A 17458-nucleotide genomic window follows, 5' to 3' on the forward strand; every position below is an offset into this window, starting at 1 on the left:
ATACACAAATGTCTCATTCATACACACAATGTTCATAAATCCCCCAAAACCACGCTCTGACTGACACACATAGCAGCCCAGTCATAGAGCCCTTTGTCAAAGTATTTGTTCAAATAATGGCATAGTCTTTGGTTCCATGGACATTAGGCTTAGATTCAATGAAACTGGGTGTGGGGGAGCTTGTAACATTGTGTGAGTAGCTTGGCCTTCAGTAGCTCACAATGATTTTCACTGATCAGAAGTAGCCTCACTTAGGGTTGGAGACCCCAAATCTAGTGCCAAGTGCAGACTCAGGATTAGAGGCAGTAGTTGAAATATCAACTAAAGGGGGGAATGTTAGAGAGGAAACAATGCGAAGAAACTGCACTACCACAGACATCAGCAGATAGGGTCACAGAGTTAGACGTGGTGAAAGAGCAGTGCATGCCTAAAATCCACAGTGAAGCAAGACAGGTGAAGAGTCCACTAGGAAATAGAGTGCATGATCAGCAATGTCTTAGTTAAAGGAAAACCTATGTTTGTAAGCCTCAGCGAATTTATGGTCACAGCACAACAAGCATGTATTCTGTGTTCTTGGTAAATTAAAAATGTGACTTGAAGAATAAAGGCAGAGTTAGCCAGGAGTACAAAGATTCTGATAAGAAGTCTTGGGAGTAGAGCAATCAAACACACATGCATATGAAAGAAGCAAATACATTGTTTTTTAAGCATTGTAAGAATTACAATAAAGAATGTGGAGAGAAAAGGTCAGGATTTTGAAGACACAGGTGATGTGATGTTTTTGTAACATATATGTAATTATTGAGTAACCTATTATTTGACCTTAAGTAAGACACAATGTTTGTGTGACTATTTAAGTGGCCCCTTGCGAGCAGCAATCTGAGACCAGTTGTTTACCTGTGTGGAGATAGCTACTCTCCCTGACGCAACAGTAAACCTGCTTTTGCCTTGCCAAGAGGAGTCTTGTCTTTTTTACAGTTTCCCAACAACACTACTCAATTGTGTGGAGTATCTTGTGTGATAAACTCCAAATCAGGTCCATGATCATGTTTTTGGTGAGTTTTACCAATGGGACTAATAGGATAGCTCAAAGTTCAGTAATCTGGAAATTACATTCAATAAGTTATATTCATTCACACACATACACACAGGATTATATTTGATGAAGGGACAACTAGAGATTGTCTGACCATTTACATTTCATAGGCATTCAAACAGAACTAACTTTAGTGCCTTTACAGTCAAAAGTATAAATGAACATTACCAAAAAATGGGAATATTCTATTTCAATGTAAAACATTTTGAAAGTTAAATACATAAATAAGCAACATTCCCTTTATAAAAAGAGAGGCAAAAGAAATCATCACAGGTACTGTCACTGGAATCACACGATTTTCTAGGCTCAATGTTTTCTGCTCAATTATGAAGTTGCCACATTAATCACCATCTGCTGCACAATCTGCAGACTTAAAAATATTCGTTGCTCAAACTTTCAAAAGTTAATAAAGTGCTTCACACATGGAGTGCAACTAAGCTTGTGAATCAGTGTCTTTAAATGTACTTCAAACATCAGTGAAAAAACCTTTCCTTGTCATGAATATATGTTTGGTTAGGTAGACTTGCAAATTCATGTGGTATTTGAACAGCAGCAGTTATTTCAAGAGAGAGTCAGAAATTTGAAAGAATCTTAAACATGTTGCATCTATATTTTAGATCTGATAAGGGACTCCTTGCGAGGCATTTGCATAATATCCAATGTGCCTTACTGTTTCTTGTTAGAAATAAGCGCATTTGTAAAACATATGGTGTAAACAGAGAACATAAAACGGATCTCTAGAGGACATTTTTAAAAACGTGGGTGTAATGAGCAGATTAACAGAGGCAACCTTTTTCTGACAGGAAGTGGTGACCAGCGTTTTTTTTTTTAGTAAAATGCAGCACTCTATAGGTTTACACAAACTATTACCCTCTGGATGTGGCAAAGGACAAAGTAAATGAAATGGTGTTCCTGTGCTTACATGCAAGGCACCATCATTTTTTCAAACGTTTTCTTTATTAGCATTTTCTTATTGTACTCTCACAGAAACTAAATAAACTAACAAAAATAGGCAAATGGCTACTAGGAGTTGAGCATATAAGATAATTAGCAGGACGTAAGAAACATGTACACTAATAACATTTCAGCAGGATGACATAAAAGGTCAGTATTTCAAACCCACAGAGGAGGGCAAAGATGAAGATCATACAAGCATGTGTATGGGGGATAGGTCCTCAGAACCAGCGAATGATGATGGATTAAACCCAGGTCAGTTGACTGGGGGTGAGTGCTTGCAATGTTCAACACTCCGTCCATCATCCCCTTTGGTTTTGCTTTGTTCGCCCTAAGTTGGCAGGGTATGCCCAGACGTGGGTCCCTTGCTCACTTTTGCCACTGGATTCAAGCTAGCCTGGCTGATGACAGCTGATTTGCAAGAAACCGGTCCCAGGATTATTGTTTCTGGTCCAGGGAAGACATGGCTTGGCAGTTCGGGCTGGACTGTTCCCATGAGGCACAGGGTCAGACTGATTTGCATATGGCCATGTCTGAACTGGGGTGGCGGAGTGAGCTAAAGAATGATGATGGATTAAACCCAGATCAGTTGACTGGGGGTGAGTGCTTTCAATGTTCAACACTCCGTCCATCATCCCCTTTGGCTTTGCTTTGTTCGCCCTAAATTGGCAGGTAATTCCCAGACGTGGGTACCTTGCTCACTTTGCCACTGGATTCAAGCTAGCCTGGCTGATGACAGCTGATTAGCCAGAAACCGGTCCCAGGATTATTGTTTCTGGTCCAGGGAAGACATGGCTTGGCAGTTCGGGCTGGACTGTTCCCATGAGGCACAGGGTCAGACTGATTTGCATATGGCCATGTCTGAACTGGAGTGGCGGAGTGAGCTAAAGAATGATGATGGATTAAACCCAGATCAGTTGACTGGGGGTGAGTGCTTGCAATGTTCAACACTCCGTCCATCATCCCCTTTGGCTTTGCTTTGTTTGCCCTAAGTTGGCAGGGTATGCCCAGACGTGGGTCCCTTGCTCACTTTGCCACTGGATTCAAGCTAGCCTGGCTGATGACAGCTGATTAGCCAGAAACCGGTCCCAGGATTATTGTTTATGGTCCAGGGAAAACATGGCTTGGCAGTTCGGGCTGGACTGTTCCCATGAGGCACAGGTTCAGACTGATTTGCATATGGCCATGTCTGAACTGGGGTGGCAGAGTGGGCTAAAGAACGGTGATGGATTAAACCCAGATCTGTTGACTGGGTGTGAGTGTTTGATTGGTTCTGATGCTCCGTCCCTCACCACCCCCTTTTGTACCGCTTAGTTCGCCATAAATTGGCAAGGTATGCTCAGACGTGAGTCCCTTGCTCACTTTGCCACTGGATTCAAGCAAGCCTGGCTGAAGACGGCTGAAATGCCAGAAACCGGTCCTATGAAGCTTGTTTCCGGTCCAGGGAAGGCATGGCTTGGCAGTTCGGGCTGGACTGTTCCCATGAGGCACAGGGTCAGACTGATTTGCATATGGCCATGTCTGAACTGGGGTGGCAGAGTGGGCTAAAGAACGGTGATGGATTAAACCCAGATCTGTTGACTGGGTGTGAGTGTTTGATTGGTTCTGATGCTCCGTCCATCACCACCCCCTTTTGTTCCGGACTGTTCCCATGAGGCACAGGGTCAGACTAATTTGCATATGGCCATGTCTGAACTGGGGTGGAGGAGTGAGCTAAAGAATGATGATGGATTAAACCCAGATCAGTTGACTGCAATGTTCAACACTCCGTCCATCACCCCCTTTGGTTTTGCTCAGAACCAGCGCTAGCAGGTTTTTCCCCATTGGGAACTTCACACTCCAAGTACTATAGCAAGGCAAAAATATTAAGGGCTGGTAAAATGACGTTTGGATGTTCCATGAGAAGGTTGCTGAGGCATAGTGTACAGACTGCCAGCTGAAGGTTTAAAAGATTATATGAACAGGAGGCACTTAATTTGTACAGTTTTCATAATTAAGAAAGCACTGTATTTTCTATAAGGTTAGGATCCCGTTGCGTGCTAAGATTTTAATATAGCTATAAAATAAAGCTTCAGAATATGCTGTATAATTAACTTTTGATCGCTATATAGACAATATAATCTGCCATCTCTTGCTTGAAAATGTAGTCATCTTTGCCACATAATTAGGCCCACCGTTGCCTTATGATTTGAGTGGCTATTTGGTCACAAAAATGAAGCATGAGAACAAATGTTACAAAGAATAAAGAAGAAACGTGGAAGCAATGAGGAAGAGCATAATTTTCTGAACATAGCAGTGAGCTGAGAGAGAAGAGTACTTAGATTTTGGAGAGACAATCAAGTAAGGATTGAAGGCAGAGAGAGAGTTAGATGAACTGTAGAAGGGGGATTGAGTGTGAACAACATTGTGAAAATCATACACCAATGAGTGAAAAGGTTTTCCATGACGAAAATGGTTTTATGGTCAAATAGCTTGTGATGCCCCAAAGGAAGAAATGTAAATATAAGATTAGAATATATGGACAAATGACCATTTCACACTCAAAGACAACCTTTCAAAGTGTGACCATGTTTTGTGTGTTTATGTCCTTTCTGAATTTCATCATTTTCTTTCTTCCAGCTGTTTGCGGCTAAAAACAGTAGGTAGATTGAATTGGTTTGAAGCAGGTTAGTTACTCTCACCCTTACATGCCATTGATAAATATGGTCTATTTGGAAAATGATTACTCTCAAAGCTTCCCTCTCAACTTCTCAAAGAATGACTGCTTATAAATGAACAGACTTAAGTCTTCTACATGGGTAGTCAGTGGTGGGTAAGAACCGGTAGTTAATCTATGATAGCATTTGATACTCACCCTTAACACGGCCTTCTGAGGTAACAGCGAGACTTCATCCTGGCCCTCTTGTGAATTAGGCGTGGAAGACAAATCGGTGCCATCTTCAAGTTCTCCTCTTTCCAACCGCTAAAGGAAAATGCAAAGAACTAAAGTGCGGGTACATTTGCTCAATTACACGTAGACACTTACATGGGGCTAACACGGAGTCCTTCAGTGATCTTTCAGTACTTTTTTTCAACCATCTTTATTACGTTTTTTCAGCAGTTCACCATAGTGTTAACATGAGAACATAGCTCGCTTACAATAGTGCGCATGGATCATAGCCTGTTGGTAGTGTGTGGTTGTAACACTGTGAAAGTACACAACCATGATACAATAACAGAACTGTGAGCCTAGTCCTATATAACGATCATAGTCAATGTAGGTGTGCCTCTATGGTGCCTATGGCTGGCATCGTAAGGGGCACAAGGTGGCAGGCTTACAATGAACAAGTTGGCGTGTGGAGGGGCATAGTGGCGCACTGTTCTAAAGCAGAGGTGGGGTGGGTAGGGTCGGGGGAAATCAGGGTGGCATGTGTATTCTAGTCTATGAGGGTCTAGCGTTGTCTGGTTCGCCTTGTGGAGAGTAGGTCGTCCCACTAGCCTCTTATTTCTTCACGGCAGAGTGCAGTGGACTGTGTCTTGGCCCATTGAATCATCATGTTCTGCAGTTACGTGGCTGCAGGTAATATTGGGGCTTTCCAGTGCATCCAAGTTGTTCTTCGGGGGACCAACAATGCCAGATAAATAAAGCAGTTGAATGCATCATAACTGTCTTTCGGCTATTATATAAAAAGCCTAACAGGCAACTGGCAACGCAGTCGAGGTCATGCCGACCGGTATTGCGCACGAGGGCTGAACAGACCTCTGTCCAGATAGTGCAGGTGATCAGACAATCCCAGAACATGTGTATTATGTCTGCCATAGGAGCAGAACAGTGGGTATATTTTGTGTATTTTGGCCGGTGTTAGATATGCTCTATGCAGAATGTTATGTTGGATGAATTGGAATCTTGCGTTATGTGAGACCTTCCGTGGGTACGTGAGCACTTTACTCCATTCTTTAGGGGTTAGTGGACGGAGTATATCATGTACCCATGTTTGTCGGGAGGTGCCAACAGGTCTAGTGTTCTATGTGATATAGCTTTGGTAATCCAGGAAATGAGTCTCCGCCCTGTGTCAGTGGCTGAGCAGTGGGCTCTGGGGTGGTTTTCTCCTATATTTGCACCAACTCTGCCATGAGCCACCTATACGGCTGAAACTGTCCCGTCGGGAGACCAGTCTGTTTGGTCAGTAGAACAAATGGGATTGAGGCTCTATTGTGAAACAAGTCACCCAGGGTCTCCACTCCAGAGGACTTCCAGAACTCTGCCCCCCCACGGCCAACAGCCAACCTAAAGGTTAGCATGGATCGCAGGGGTATCTGTGGCATGTATGGCAGTATGTCGGAGGATGCCCACAGTGCTGTGCAATAGCTCTCATATAAGACCTGGAGTAGGTTGTTAGGGACTGTAGGCAGTGCCATCATGGGGAGGAATATTTCTCGCACGAGGCACAGTGCTTTGATCTCTCCCCGCGCACACCTCCACTGAATATTGGCTTGACAGCCAGCAGGCTGGCCACTGGAGTTGTGCCAGTACGTAATAGTGCTCGAATATCGGGGTGCCCAGTCCTCCATGGTTCGTCGAGAGCTGCAGTTCGGTCATGGTCACTCTGTGTCTCCCCCTGTTCCATATGAGATCTTTTGTTCAGTGTATGAAATGTGCCACATTGGACAGTGACCGGCAAGTTGGTGAAGTAGTATAAGAGGTTAAACACAGAGTGGGACTAGGAGCGCTTTAAGGTCTAGCTTACAGGCTCCACATGATATTATGTAATACAAAAGGTATGCACAGTTCTGGGTGGAGGAGCAGGGTCTAGGTTGGGGAAACAGACAACGGGTCAGGGGATTGGATTGTTCAGAAGCAAGAGCCCTCACACACCCGAATGGGTGTCATGCTTCATCAACAGCAGCTCCTCGTTGAGCCAGTGCTGCAATGCCCAACGGGCCCCTCAAGGAGGCACTTTTCCAGAGGTCTTTTGAGCAAGAGATGCCGATGTGAGGTGTAAATTGGTGTAATGTGAATTTGTGGCTTTAAAAATAGCTAAGAGATGCTCAATTAAATTTAATAGGTGGGTTCTCTTGTTATTCTTGTTATGATTAAAATGTAATGGGTGGCTGAATGTGGGAGAAATGGTCCTATCCAGCTCCTAAAATAGTGTGTGTGTATATCAACATGTTTCTTGCCTCAGGTGACGCTATCGATCTGGGCAATTCTTCAGGATTGAAAAATAAAACCTAATCTACTTGTGGTTGGGGAACAAAGTATGTGGTGCACATTTGTGATATGCAATATTAGGAGGAGGTGATGCAGTCGCTGCTTGGAGTAGTGGGCAACATTGGAAAAACATGGAGCATTATATACTGGTATTGCATAGGGAACAGCGGAAAGTGAGAATGAGGTAAAATGTGCAAGTTTGTACATTTTATTGAACAATCGGCAAATAGATGTATGTATGTTGGCTAGATATAGCAGGTCCATCTGTAGATATGTGAAGCAGGGTTGCTGGTATGGACTATGGCCGGGGAGCGGCCTAGATTTAAAGTCAATTTTGTTTCCAAGGTGAATCAAGATATTTATAATGGAGAGATGGCTCATGACCTGCTGCACTCCCCATATGACCTGCCATCTTGTCCTTAGGAGATATAATGTTATGAGAACACTGGATAACTGTAAACGATTATATGCGAGACTAGATATGCTGTGCTTCTCACATTGTGGTGGAAGACACAACCCTATTACGGCAGGGGACTGCTAATGGTGCTTATGATACCTATCGCCTGCATATTGAACGTGGTCATCTGATCACTTGTTTCTTGTTGCAATGTGGCGCTGTGAGGGTGCATTTGCACATTGTTTTTTATGAAAATAATAAAACAAATAATAATAAAGACAACTTGTCACAGCACATGGAAGAGACACTTTTCCCTTAAATCCCTGAAAGCAATTATTGAGTCCACTCACCAGCACACCACTCTTTGTTTCGGATTCACAGCACACTTTGGCTTAGTCTTAAGAGTGCATGCACAAACACACAAATATTTCTACATGTGCTTACACCTGATTTTTGTACATTCTCTTGTCACTGCATTAATGCTTAATGAAGATGTGGATAAAAGTCCCTTGCATATGTGCTGAAGACTCTAAGATCTTTGGATGTGATTTCAAAATCTTAGGGCCTTACATCGCTTGTCGTCGCAGTCAAGCCATAGTTTCAACCTGAGATCCGTGGACTTTAAGACGGGACTACCATTCTTGCCCTCCAGCTGAATCTGCAGTGTATATATTGCCAACTTATACACAGTTAACATTTTATTGCACTTAAAAAGGCTTTGTTGATGGAAAAGTTCTCTTGGGTTTACATTCAGAGTGCAGCAATGCAGCACTCGTGAGGTATTTTTAGAAGGTGAAGTTGAGATGACTATCTTAAACACCTCTACCCTGGTAGGAGCTCCGCGGTCAGACGGGATGGTCCCGATGGAAATGATTTTAGGAATAGTTTAAGTTACAGTGTGCTGAAAGGGATGAGTTTACATACAGAGTCCCCTTAAGGTGATGCCAAATAGTTCCCGTACCTCAAAATACTCCCGCGTCTTCTTGGAGTCCTGCGCGTCCACGTGCCATGCTTTTAGGATGCGCTTTAGAAGAGCTTCATTGAATGCCTTTTGGATCTTCAGTGCTGCCACTAGGAAAAATAATAGGAGTTTTTGAGGGTTATCAATATGTTTACATCACCCCAACAGTATCTTGCTTCCTAACGTGAAACTATTTTTTTTTTTTAAACACATTTTTTATTTATACTGCTGAGGTGTGTCAAACTGAGAATTAATTTGTGAAATTCCATGGAAATTACACAAAATTATGGGAATCTTACTTTAAACTTTAATCTGCATATATGCATAACTAGCATTCAAATGCATATGTAGTACCAACAGGATACTGTTTTAGGAACAAAATGTCTCTGCAATGTGTTCTACTCTCAAACCAGTAGCCCGCAAGAAATAACCATGTACATTTCTGCACCAGTGAAATTTCACGACATTCACATAATTTTACAAGATGTTGCCAGTGTACAAAAATCCTCCTGGGCCTACTTGTCTTATGCAGATTTTATACAGTGCAACATTCCCCAATTTCTTAGCCTAATTTACAGGGATGTAGGGAAGCACTCTCACAAGCAGGAGCCTTTTTAGGTCTGATGTTAGACAAGACCTTTTTATTTTAACAAAATTATACGTATAGTATACTTGTAGCTCTTTAAGCCAACTCTCTTCATCCATTGGTCTGTCAGTGTGTCCTTCACATTTTTATGCCGACCACAGCATACAGCATGGGGCAAAGCGTCAGCCCAGTTCAGCCATTGGCTGACCTCTCCGTGAATGACGACATTCTGCTCTTGCACAATATGCACTTACACACAAAAAGAAGTCCCCTTGTTCAATTTTCCAACAACTTTCACAAACATTGGAAAAGGCAAAAAATGACAGCCAAAGACAGGCCAATTGGTTAAGCCAATACCTGTTTATTATTGTCATTTGTCACGTATTGGTCATATTGCAGGGCACTCCTGTTCTGGATGGTTACCTTTATTTCAATGCTGTCACTTTAATATTTAGAGTTATCTCCTAACACAAGTGTTTTAATGTCTTTCCCTGTTGCCAGAAAACGTTGGTTTGGGTGGATCATAGCCTGCTTCCTTTTCATTGTAGAGTTTTACTCTACAATGAAAAGGAAGCAGGTTGTGATCCACCCTTTTCATTGCCAAAGTACACTCCTTCTGGTCCTTGAATTGAAATCAGACAATTTTCTAGGGTATGTAGTCAAAGGGTAGTTTACAATTTATATGAAATAGGGATCCACTCAAACCAGGATTAGAGATTTGTTTATTTTATTTTTATTAAGAGGTAAAGAACTCAAACCACTAGTATAAAGTCTTGCCTCACAAAATGTTACAGTAATGGTACTGAAATCCTATACTGTTAAAAGAAGGACTTCAGGAATCAGACTACGCACAGGTTACACTTGATAAATCAATCATGTAAAATGTATGTTCAAGGACGCAGGATCCACACCAGATTTTTAGGATAATTACTGCGTAAATGAATTCTAATCAAATGTGCTATACCTAAATTAATCTTAAATGGACATCCTGAAATTCCAGAATGGATCCTGGTTTTTTGGTGGACATCAGCATCCTATGTGACAATAAAAAAGTATCCTGCTTGCGAGACTGCTGTTGTAACGCCCAGTAACTTCACGGGCAATAAGCACTAGTGCGAGTCTGTGCTGTCACCTGCAGATTGCATGAGGTAGAAAGGGGGAGGTCAGGTTTTAGGGTTATCTGCCAATTAGAAGAGTGGATCTTGCATGCACACTGCGATGTGGGAGAAATGTATTATTACGCATGCTTTCTAACATCATGTTAGCAATGTTAGCAAGGGATTGGATTTCTCTATAAAAATAAAAAAATGTTTCTTCTTTAGGGGTTATCTTCCACTTTTCAGGTCTTTTTTGCTACAGACAGATAAGGTGCTTTAACCTTAGCTTCACTTTTTATTTTAAAAGCACTCAGTTTTTCGGTAGCTTTTTCAATCAGAAAACAATTCTTGGTGGAACCACAGCCTGAAGACAGCCCCAAGATGATCCCACTCTGCATTGAATAGAATTCGAATGAAGCTGCATTTATACAGTGCTTCAAAACCCGCTGACGAGGCACCGAAGCGCATTAACTGACAGACAGCTCACTACACTGCAGTATGCTGGAGTGCTTGGTTGGAAGAGTGTTCAATTACAGTGTGGCCAAAGAGTTAAGCAGTTTGGTGTCATACTAGTCTGATTACAGTAGTTCTGTCATCCTGATATAGGTTGTGTACCTCAGGGTGTAATCGCGGGAAGGGGAGTGAAGTACAGAACGCATGCACTTTACAATCCTTAATTGCTGTTTTTCGTTAATAGGATCTCTTTAGGGTCCACCCGGGAGCAAACGAGGAGCTATGATGTCTTACTATGATGTCAATGAAAGAAAAAAGTCCCTCTTCAGGTTCTGCAATTGTATAGTAAATTTGCCAGGCTGTAGTCGATGATGAATTTACTAGCGCATTTTAGAAAAGCATGCCTGAAAATGCCAAATGATTTTGTCAATGGCTAGCACACCAAGATTCATGATCAAACAAAAAAATTGAAGCAATAGAAAGCAAAGTAAATAGGCAATTTCATACACAGTACTGCACAACTATGACAACAGGAGCTAGATGTACAAAGAGAACGTTTGCAAAAAGTGGTCAGAAATTGCACACTGGCTTTTTGTAAACAGACCTTTGTTCTATAAGGTCAGTTTGTGAAATCATTATTTGCAGGGATCGCAACCTGCCTAATGAATATTAATCATGAAGGTCGCAATTTGCAACTTCCTGTGATTGGCTACTAACACAGGGATGGTGGCTTGCCAGGGACAGCAGACCACCACCCATGTATTTGCATTTCCAAAAGGAAAAGTTTTTTGTTTTTCTTAAAGGCCATGTTCCTTAAAAGAACTAGTGCCTCTTAAAAAAGAAGTACGTTTATGAAAACACAGGGGAGGGGAAGGAAGGGTCCTTTAAGATTCAGTTACCACGTCCTTAGATGAGTTGGTGGTAACTGGCCAATGGTTTGCCAACGGAATTGCGGTGGCAAACTATTGCCACATACCACTCCCCTTTCAAATTACGATTCGGCATATGTCTCGAAGCCCATTTTACAAGAGGGAAAAACGTTTACGAATCGTAAAATGTGTTTTGAGCAAAACAAACAGTTTTCAGTGTCCAAAACCCAGCGATTTTGCGAATTCCAGGGCCAATGATCGCAAAACCCCTTCAGTACATCTACCCAAGGTCGCATAGACATTCTTCTCGCTTGCAGGCCACGTATGAAGATGTAAAGCGCCTTTAAACTTACGAGTGTGCTGCCGTTTTCGAAAATGCACCCAGGCATTCCAGCTACAAAGGATTGTTTTCAGTTTCCGTGTACAGAAATGACGCTCTGCGCGGTGCATCTTGCGCTGGTAGTCTGCCCGGCAGCTTTTCCTCAAAAACCGATAGCGCAGCCAGGCCCTGCAAGCGAAAGGGGATGTGAATTATTTATGGGAAGAAAAGGAAAACCGGACAGGCTAGAGGCACAGGCACAAAAGGCTGCAACGCGATAGGAAGCACATGACAGATTGTACTCTTTCGGAGAATACAGAAACAACTCAACCTTGAGAAATTCAAGAGTTACCGGGAGGTCACTTCCAAGACTGCGAAGGCCCGTCCGCCAGCACAGCAGCATCAAAGGCTCACGTGAGCAATTAATCCATCTAGTACAAGGAATTACTGTTTATTTCTATACTGTCAACTCCCAGCTGGGGTGCGCCGTCACACGCTGGACTGCTGAAGGAGTAAACCTGCTCGTAGGCAGGTGTGTTAAACAACCAACTAGAAACACGAGGGAGAGAGCGTAGGAGAGAGAGAGTGAATGAGAAAGAGAACGAAAGTGTCTGTAGTAGGTGAGAAGTGGGGGTCCACCGACAGAGAGATAAACATAGCGAGAGAAAACCAGAGAGCAGAAAAAGTAGAAAGATGATAGAGTCAAAAAGAGAGAGACAGATTCAAACAGATTAAAGCTAATAGGTATGGCTTTAATGTACCAACAAATGCAAACATATATATTCACAAATACTGTCTGCCTGTATTGTAAGAAGAAACGATTAAGCAGGTGCCTCCTAGCCTCCGTGTGCCTGGTTCTTCAACCAAGCAAGGCCCTGGCGGACTCTGAAGCTGCCCTAAAACCTGGTACTACCCTTCCAGCTACCCTTCCCTGAGCATTAAAAACCCTCACTTCACCTTGCAGCTACCCTTCCCTAAAAATAAAAAGCCCACACTACCCCTTAACGCTTCCCTTCCCTGAACCCTACAAACCTGCTACTAATCCTAAAGTCTACCCATCCCTGAAACCTGAAAACCCTGACTATGGGCTTGATTATGAGTTTGGCAGTGTGGCACCGGGCTGCCATGCCAGCGTCCCGCTGCCATATCGCCAAATTCGTCCGCCCGGCAGATTAGGAGTTGTCTCCTGGTCTGGGGGCGGATCTTTGGTGGTTTCATGGCAGTGCTGTTCTAAGGCTCATATGTGAGACTTAGAAAGGTAGCGCAGTGGGACTGCCAAAACAAGTTCTTGCACGGCATGGACTGTGCAGTCCATGCCGTGCAGGAACTGGGGGTGCTTAATGACAGTGAGGGACATTGCGTGCCCCGTGCATGCACCTCCAGGCCCTGAGGCAACAGGTGGGCCCTGTAGGGCCCCCTTAGTTTCCTTACTGCCACACTTTTCATGGCGGTGCTCACCACCATGAAAACTATGGTGGTGAGGAAACGCGTAATATGCTTGGCGGTGCCACAGTGAACCAGACAGCAAATTGCAGCCTCAGACCTCTATGCGACCGCTGAGAGATCACTGATACCCGGCGATTCAACCACCAAGGTCGTAATATGGTGGTCGGATTCCCAAACTCGTAATTACCCCCATGTCTTAACATTACCTTTCCCTGAACTCTACAGACCCCTCATTACCCATTAACACTGCTCAGGCTGAATACCACTTAACAGTACTATTCCCCGAACCCAAAAAAACCTTACAACCCCTTTATGCTACATACTAAAAGCTCTATAATACACTTTCATGCCACCCATCCCTAACCTCTAAAAACCCTTACTACTTCTTAACACTACCATTCCCTGAGCCCTAAAACTCCTACTACACCTTAACGCGACTACTCCCTGACCCAGAAACCCTAACTACCCCTTAATGCTACCATCCCTGAACCCTAAAACCTCTTAGTACTCCTTAACACATGAATCCTAACTACAGCTTAATGTTACCCTTTCCTGAATCTGAAACCCCTTACTACCCATTAACACTATCCTTCCCTGAGCCCTACAAACCCATATTGTTACATTTCCCTGAACCCCACAAACCCCTTACTAATCCTTAATCCTACCCATCTTTGGACACTGAAAACCTTCACTATCCCTTAACAGTCCATTCCCTGAACCCTAAAAGCCCCTTGCTATCACTTAACGCTGCTATTCCTGACCTCTAAAAACCTTACTACTCATTAAAATTACCCATCACGAAGCCTAGAAGACCCTTACTACACATCCCTGAACCCTAAAAAACCCTTACACCCCTTACAGCCACCCATCCCCAAACCCTAAAAACCCTTACTACATCTCACCGGTACCCTTCCCTAAACCCTACAAACCCTTAGAACCCATTCCTGAACTCTAAAGATCGTTACTACCCCTTAATGCAATCCTGAAAACCCCTTACTATGTCTAATGCTACTATCCCTCAGCCCTTAAATTCCCTTACAACCCCTTAATTCTGTCCTTCTCTGAACTCTGAAAACGTGTTGCTACCACTTAAGGTTACCTTTCCCCCGCACTCTAAGAATCCCTTACCACCACTTAACACTACCTTCCCTGAACCATAAAAATCCATAACAACACACGCTCACTTCACCTGACCCCTACAAACCCCTTACGTGAACCCAACAAGCCCTTTAATATAGCTTAGTCTTCCCCATCCTTGAACCTTAAAAACGGCTTACAACCCCTTAACAGAACCCATTGCTGAACACTAAAAACTGTTACTGCCATTTAATTGAGATTGGGGAGAGAATGTGGCCTTACGGCTAGAGCGATTGACCTCGAAGCTGGGGAACCGGGTTCAAGTCTCGTCAGGGACGCTCAAAATCCTGTGATTCTGGGCAAATCACTTAATCTCCCCGTGCCCAACAAAAAGGAATGTGTCCTTGTGTAACACAACTGGTCCTCATGTAAAGCGCGCTGATACCTTCGGGTCAAGTTCGCGCTATATAAAACTCCCCCCCCCCCAAAAAAATGTAACCTTTTCCTGAATCCTGCAAACGTCTTACTAGCCCTGAACGCTCACCAAAGGGACTCTGGCTGCTGTAAGCAGAGAGAGCATACGTTTTTGTAGGTTTTAGGGTTCAGGGAGGGGTAGAATAAAGGAGTAGTAAGATTTTTAAGGTTCAGGGAAGAGTAATGTTAAGTGGTAGCAAGGGGTTTTTAAGGTTCCGCCCTGGGTAGAGTTAATGGGTAAAAGGGGGTTTGTAGGATATAGAGAAGGGTAGCGTTAGAGGGCAGTATGGAGTTTTAAGTGTTTAGGGAAGGGTAGCTGTAAGGTGAAGTAAGGGTTTTTTAATGCTCAGAGAAGGGTATCTGAATGGGGTAGTACCAGGTTTTAGGGTAGGATCGAGGGATAGTAAAGGGTTTTAGGGGTTTATGTTATGTTAATTAGTATAGCAGACTAATAACCCTTGAGCAGGTGTGTAGGTGAGTGGTCCCCTTGAGTTATGTGAATAGCCAAGTCTTCAGCTTCCTGCGGAACTCCAGATGTGAAGAAGAGGCTTTGATGTGCTGTGGGAGGTTGTTTCATGATTTGGGTGTGATGTAGGAGAACGAGCAACCTCCTGCTCAGCTTTTGTGAATGGGAGGGGTGTGTGCGAGTGAGAGTGAAGCAGAGCGAAGGTGTCTGGTAAGTTGGTTAAAGTGTATGCTGCTGTTCAGGTAGGCAGGCCCAGTGTTGAGCAAGGCTTTGTATGTGGGTGTTTGTGGAGTTCGAATTTGCTGCGTTTGTGAATGGGGAGCTAGTGTAGCTCTCTGAGGTGGGGTGAGATGTGGGTGTGACATGTAAGGTTAAGTATGAGTTTTGCTGCAGTGTTTGGGATGGTCTGAAGTCTGTGTAGGCGCTGCTTGGAGATTCGGGTACAGAGTGAGTTGCACTAGTCGAGGCTGCATGTGATGAGTGCATGTATGACAGTGCATTTGGTGTTCTGTAGCAGCCCGCTTGAAGATCTTTTGTAGCATACATAGGATGTGGAAGCAGGCAGTGCTCACTGCATTGATTTATGCCGTCATGTTGAGCTTGTCACCCAGGATGATCCCCAGGTTTCTGGCGTGGTCAGTGGGTGCTGGTCCTAGCTCTGTCTACCACCAGGTGGCATACCATGGGGAGATCCTGTTTCCAAAGACTAGTACTTATGTCTTGTCAGGGTTGAGTTTCAAGCAGTTTGGTTCTCATCTATTCTGCTATCATAGTCGTGCAATTGGTAAAGTTAACTCTAGTGGTGGTTGTCTTGTCTGTCAGGGAGAGGATGAGTAGGGTGTCATTGCTGTAGGAAATGAGGGCAATGACTTGGGATCAGATGATGTTGGCAAGCGGAGTCACGTAGACATTGAACAGGGTAGGGCTGAGAGACTATGCCTGGGGGACTCCGCAGATCAGGCTCTTGGTCTCCGGTGTGAAGGGTGGCAGTCTGACATTTTGGGTTCTTCCCTTGAGAAAGGAGCAAATCCAGTTGAGTGCAGGTCCTTGGGTGTTGTGCTTGTAGAGTCTTCTGATGATTGTGTTGTGGGAGAACATGTCGAATGCCGAAGAGATGACGAGCAGGAAGAGGGCCGCTGTTTATCCTTGGTCCATGATGGTCTGGGTGTTATTGGTGGCTGCGATGAGTGCTGTTTTGGTGCTGTGTTTTTTTCTGAATCCTGATTGAGTTTTGTTCAATAGGTTGTGTTCTTTGAGGCAGGTTGTGAGTTGCTTGTTGATGGCCTTGTCTATCACATTGGCTGGGTAGGGGAGCAGGGAGATAGGATGAAGTTGCTCAGTTGGCTTGGGTCGGCATAATGCTTCTTGAGGAGGGTGTTGACCGCTGCATGCTTCCAGTCTTCCGGGAATGTGGAAGATGTGATGGAAGTGCTGATTATGTGGGTCAGGGTGGTGCTGATACATAAAACTGTAATACAGAGTTCACATAAAAGTAGCCTTAATTGGTAGGAAGGAGCTTTTAGGGTTCAGAGAATCTTAGCTTTAAGGAATAAGAAGGGGTTTAGGAATCAGGAAAGAGTAGCGTTTGGGGTAGTAAGGGTTTGTAGGTTTCAGGAAATGGAAGCTTTTTATGATTCATGGAAGGATAATTTAGAATTATAATATATTGAATTAGTAATTTAATTGAATATATTAAAATATTAAACTTGAAGTAAATTAAATATTAATAATGTAGAAAGAAAGTCAATCCAGCCCATAACTCTTAAAACTATGATTTGGAAAGAAAAGCAGCATTCAGTCAAGGAGTGTCATGTTAAGGTTTTTGTGAAGTTGATAATGAAAAGTGAAGGGTGGAGGTGGCTAGGACTTCAATACAACAAAATCCTCCTGACTTCCCTCCTCTCATCTGTAGACTTACCAGAGAAGAACAAACACCATGACTATCAAATTATCTATGAGAACACATTAGCTATATAGGTAAAGAGTTCTGGCTCAGGCAACTTGGTAAACAAATGATTACAGCTCTTAGAGGGGAGCACTTTTTCTGTGGAAGCACCCAGTCATAAAAATGT

The 17458-nt window shown here is 43.5% G+C and overlaps 1 protein-coding gene across 1 annotated transcript in view; it reads right to left on the reverse strand.

Annotated features, from left to right (window-relative positions):
* Positions 1 to 17458, reverse strand: part of FBXL13 (F-box and leucine rich repeat protein 13) — a 1209524-nt gene that overhangs the window by 1018943 nt on the left and 173123 nt on the right. The window contains exons 5-7 of the mRNA XM_085654020.1: positions 11958 to 12112; positions 8600 to 8709; positions 4905 to 5012 (exon numbers count right to left, since the gene is read on the reverse strand). Of these exons, the coding sequence (XP_085510146.1) occupies positions 4905 to 5012; positions 8600 to 8709; positions 11958 to 12112 (373 nt within the window). The remainder of the gene's footprint in view (positions 1 to 4904; positions 5013 to 8599; positions 8710 to 11957; positions 12113 to 17458) is intronic.

Source organism: Triturus cristatus, chromosome 4_1 (genome assembly GCF_964204655.1).
Source record: "Triturus cristatus chromosome 4_1, aTriCri1.1, whole genome shotgun sequence".
Taxonomy (NCBI): Eukaryota; Metazoa; Chordata; class Amphibia; order Caudata; family Salamandridae; genus Triturus; species Triturus cristatus.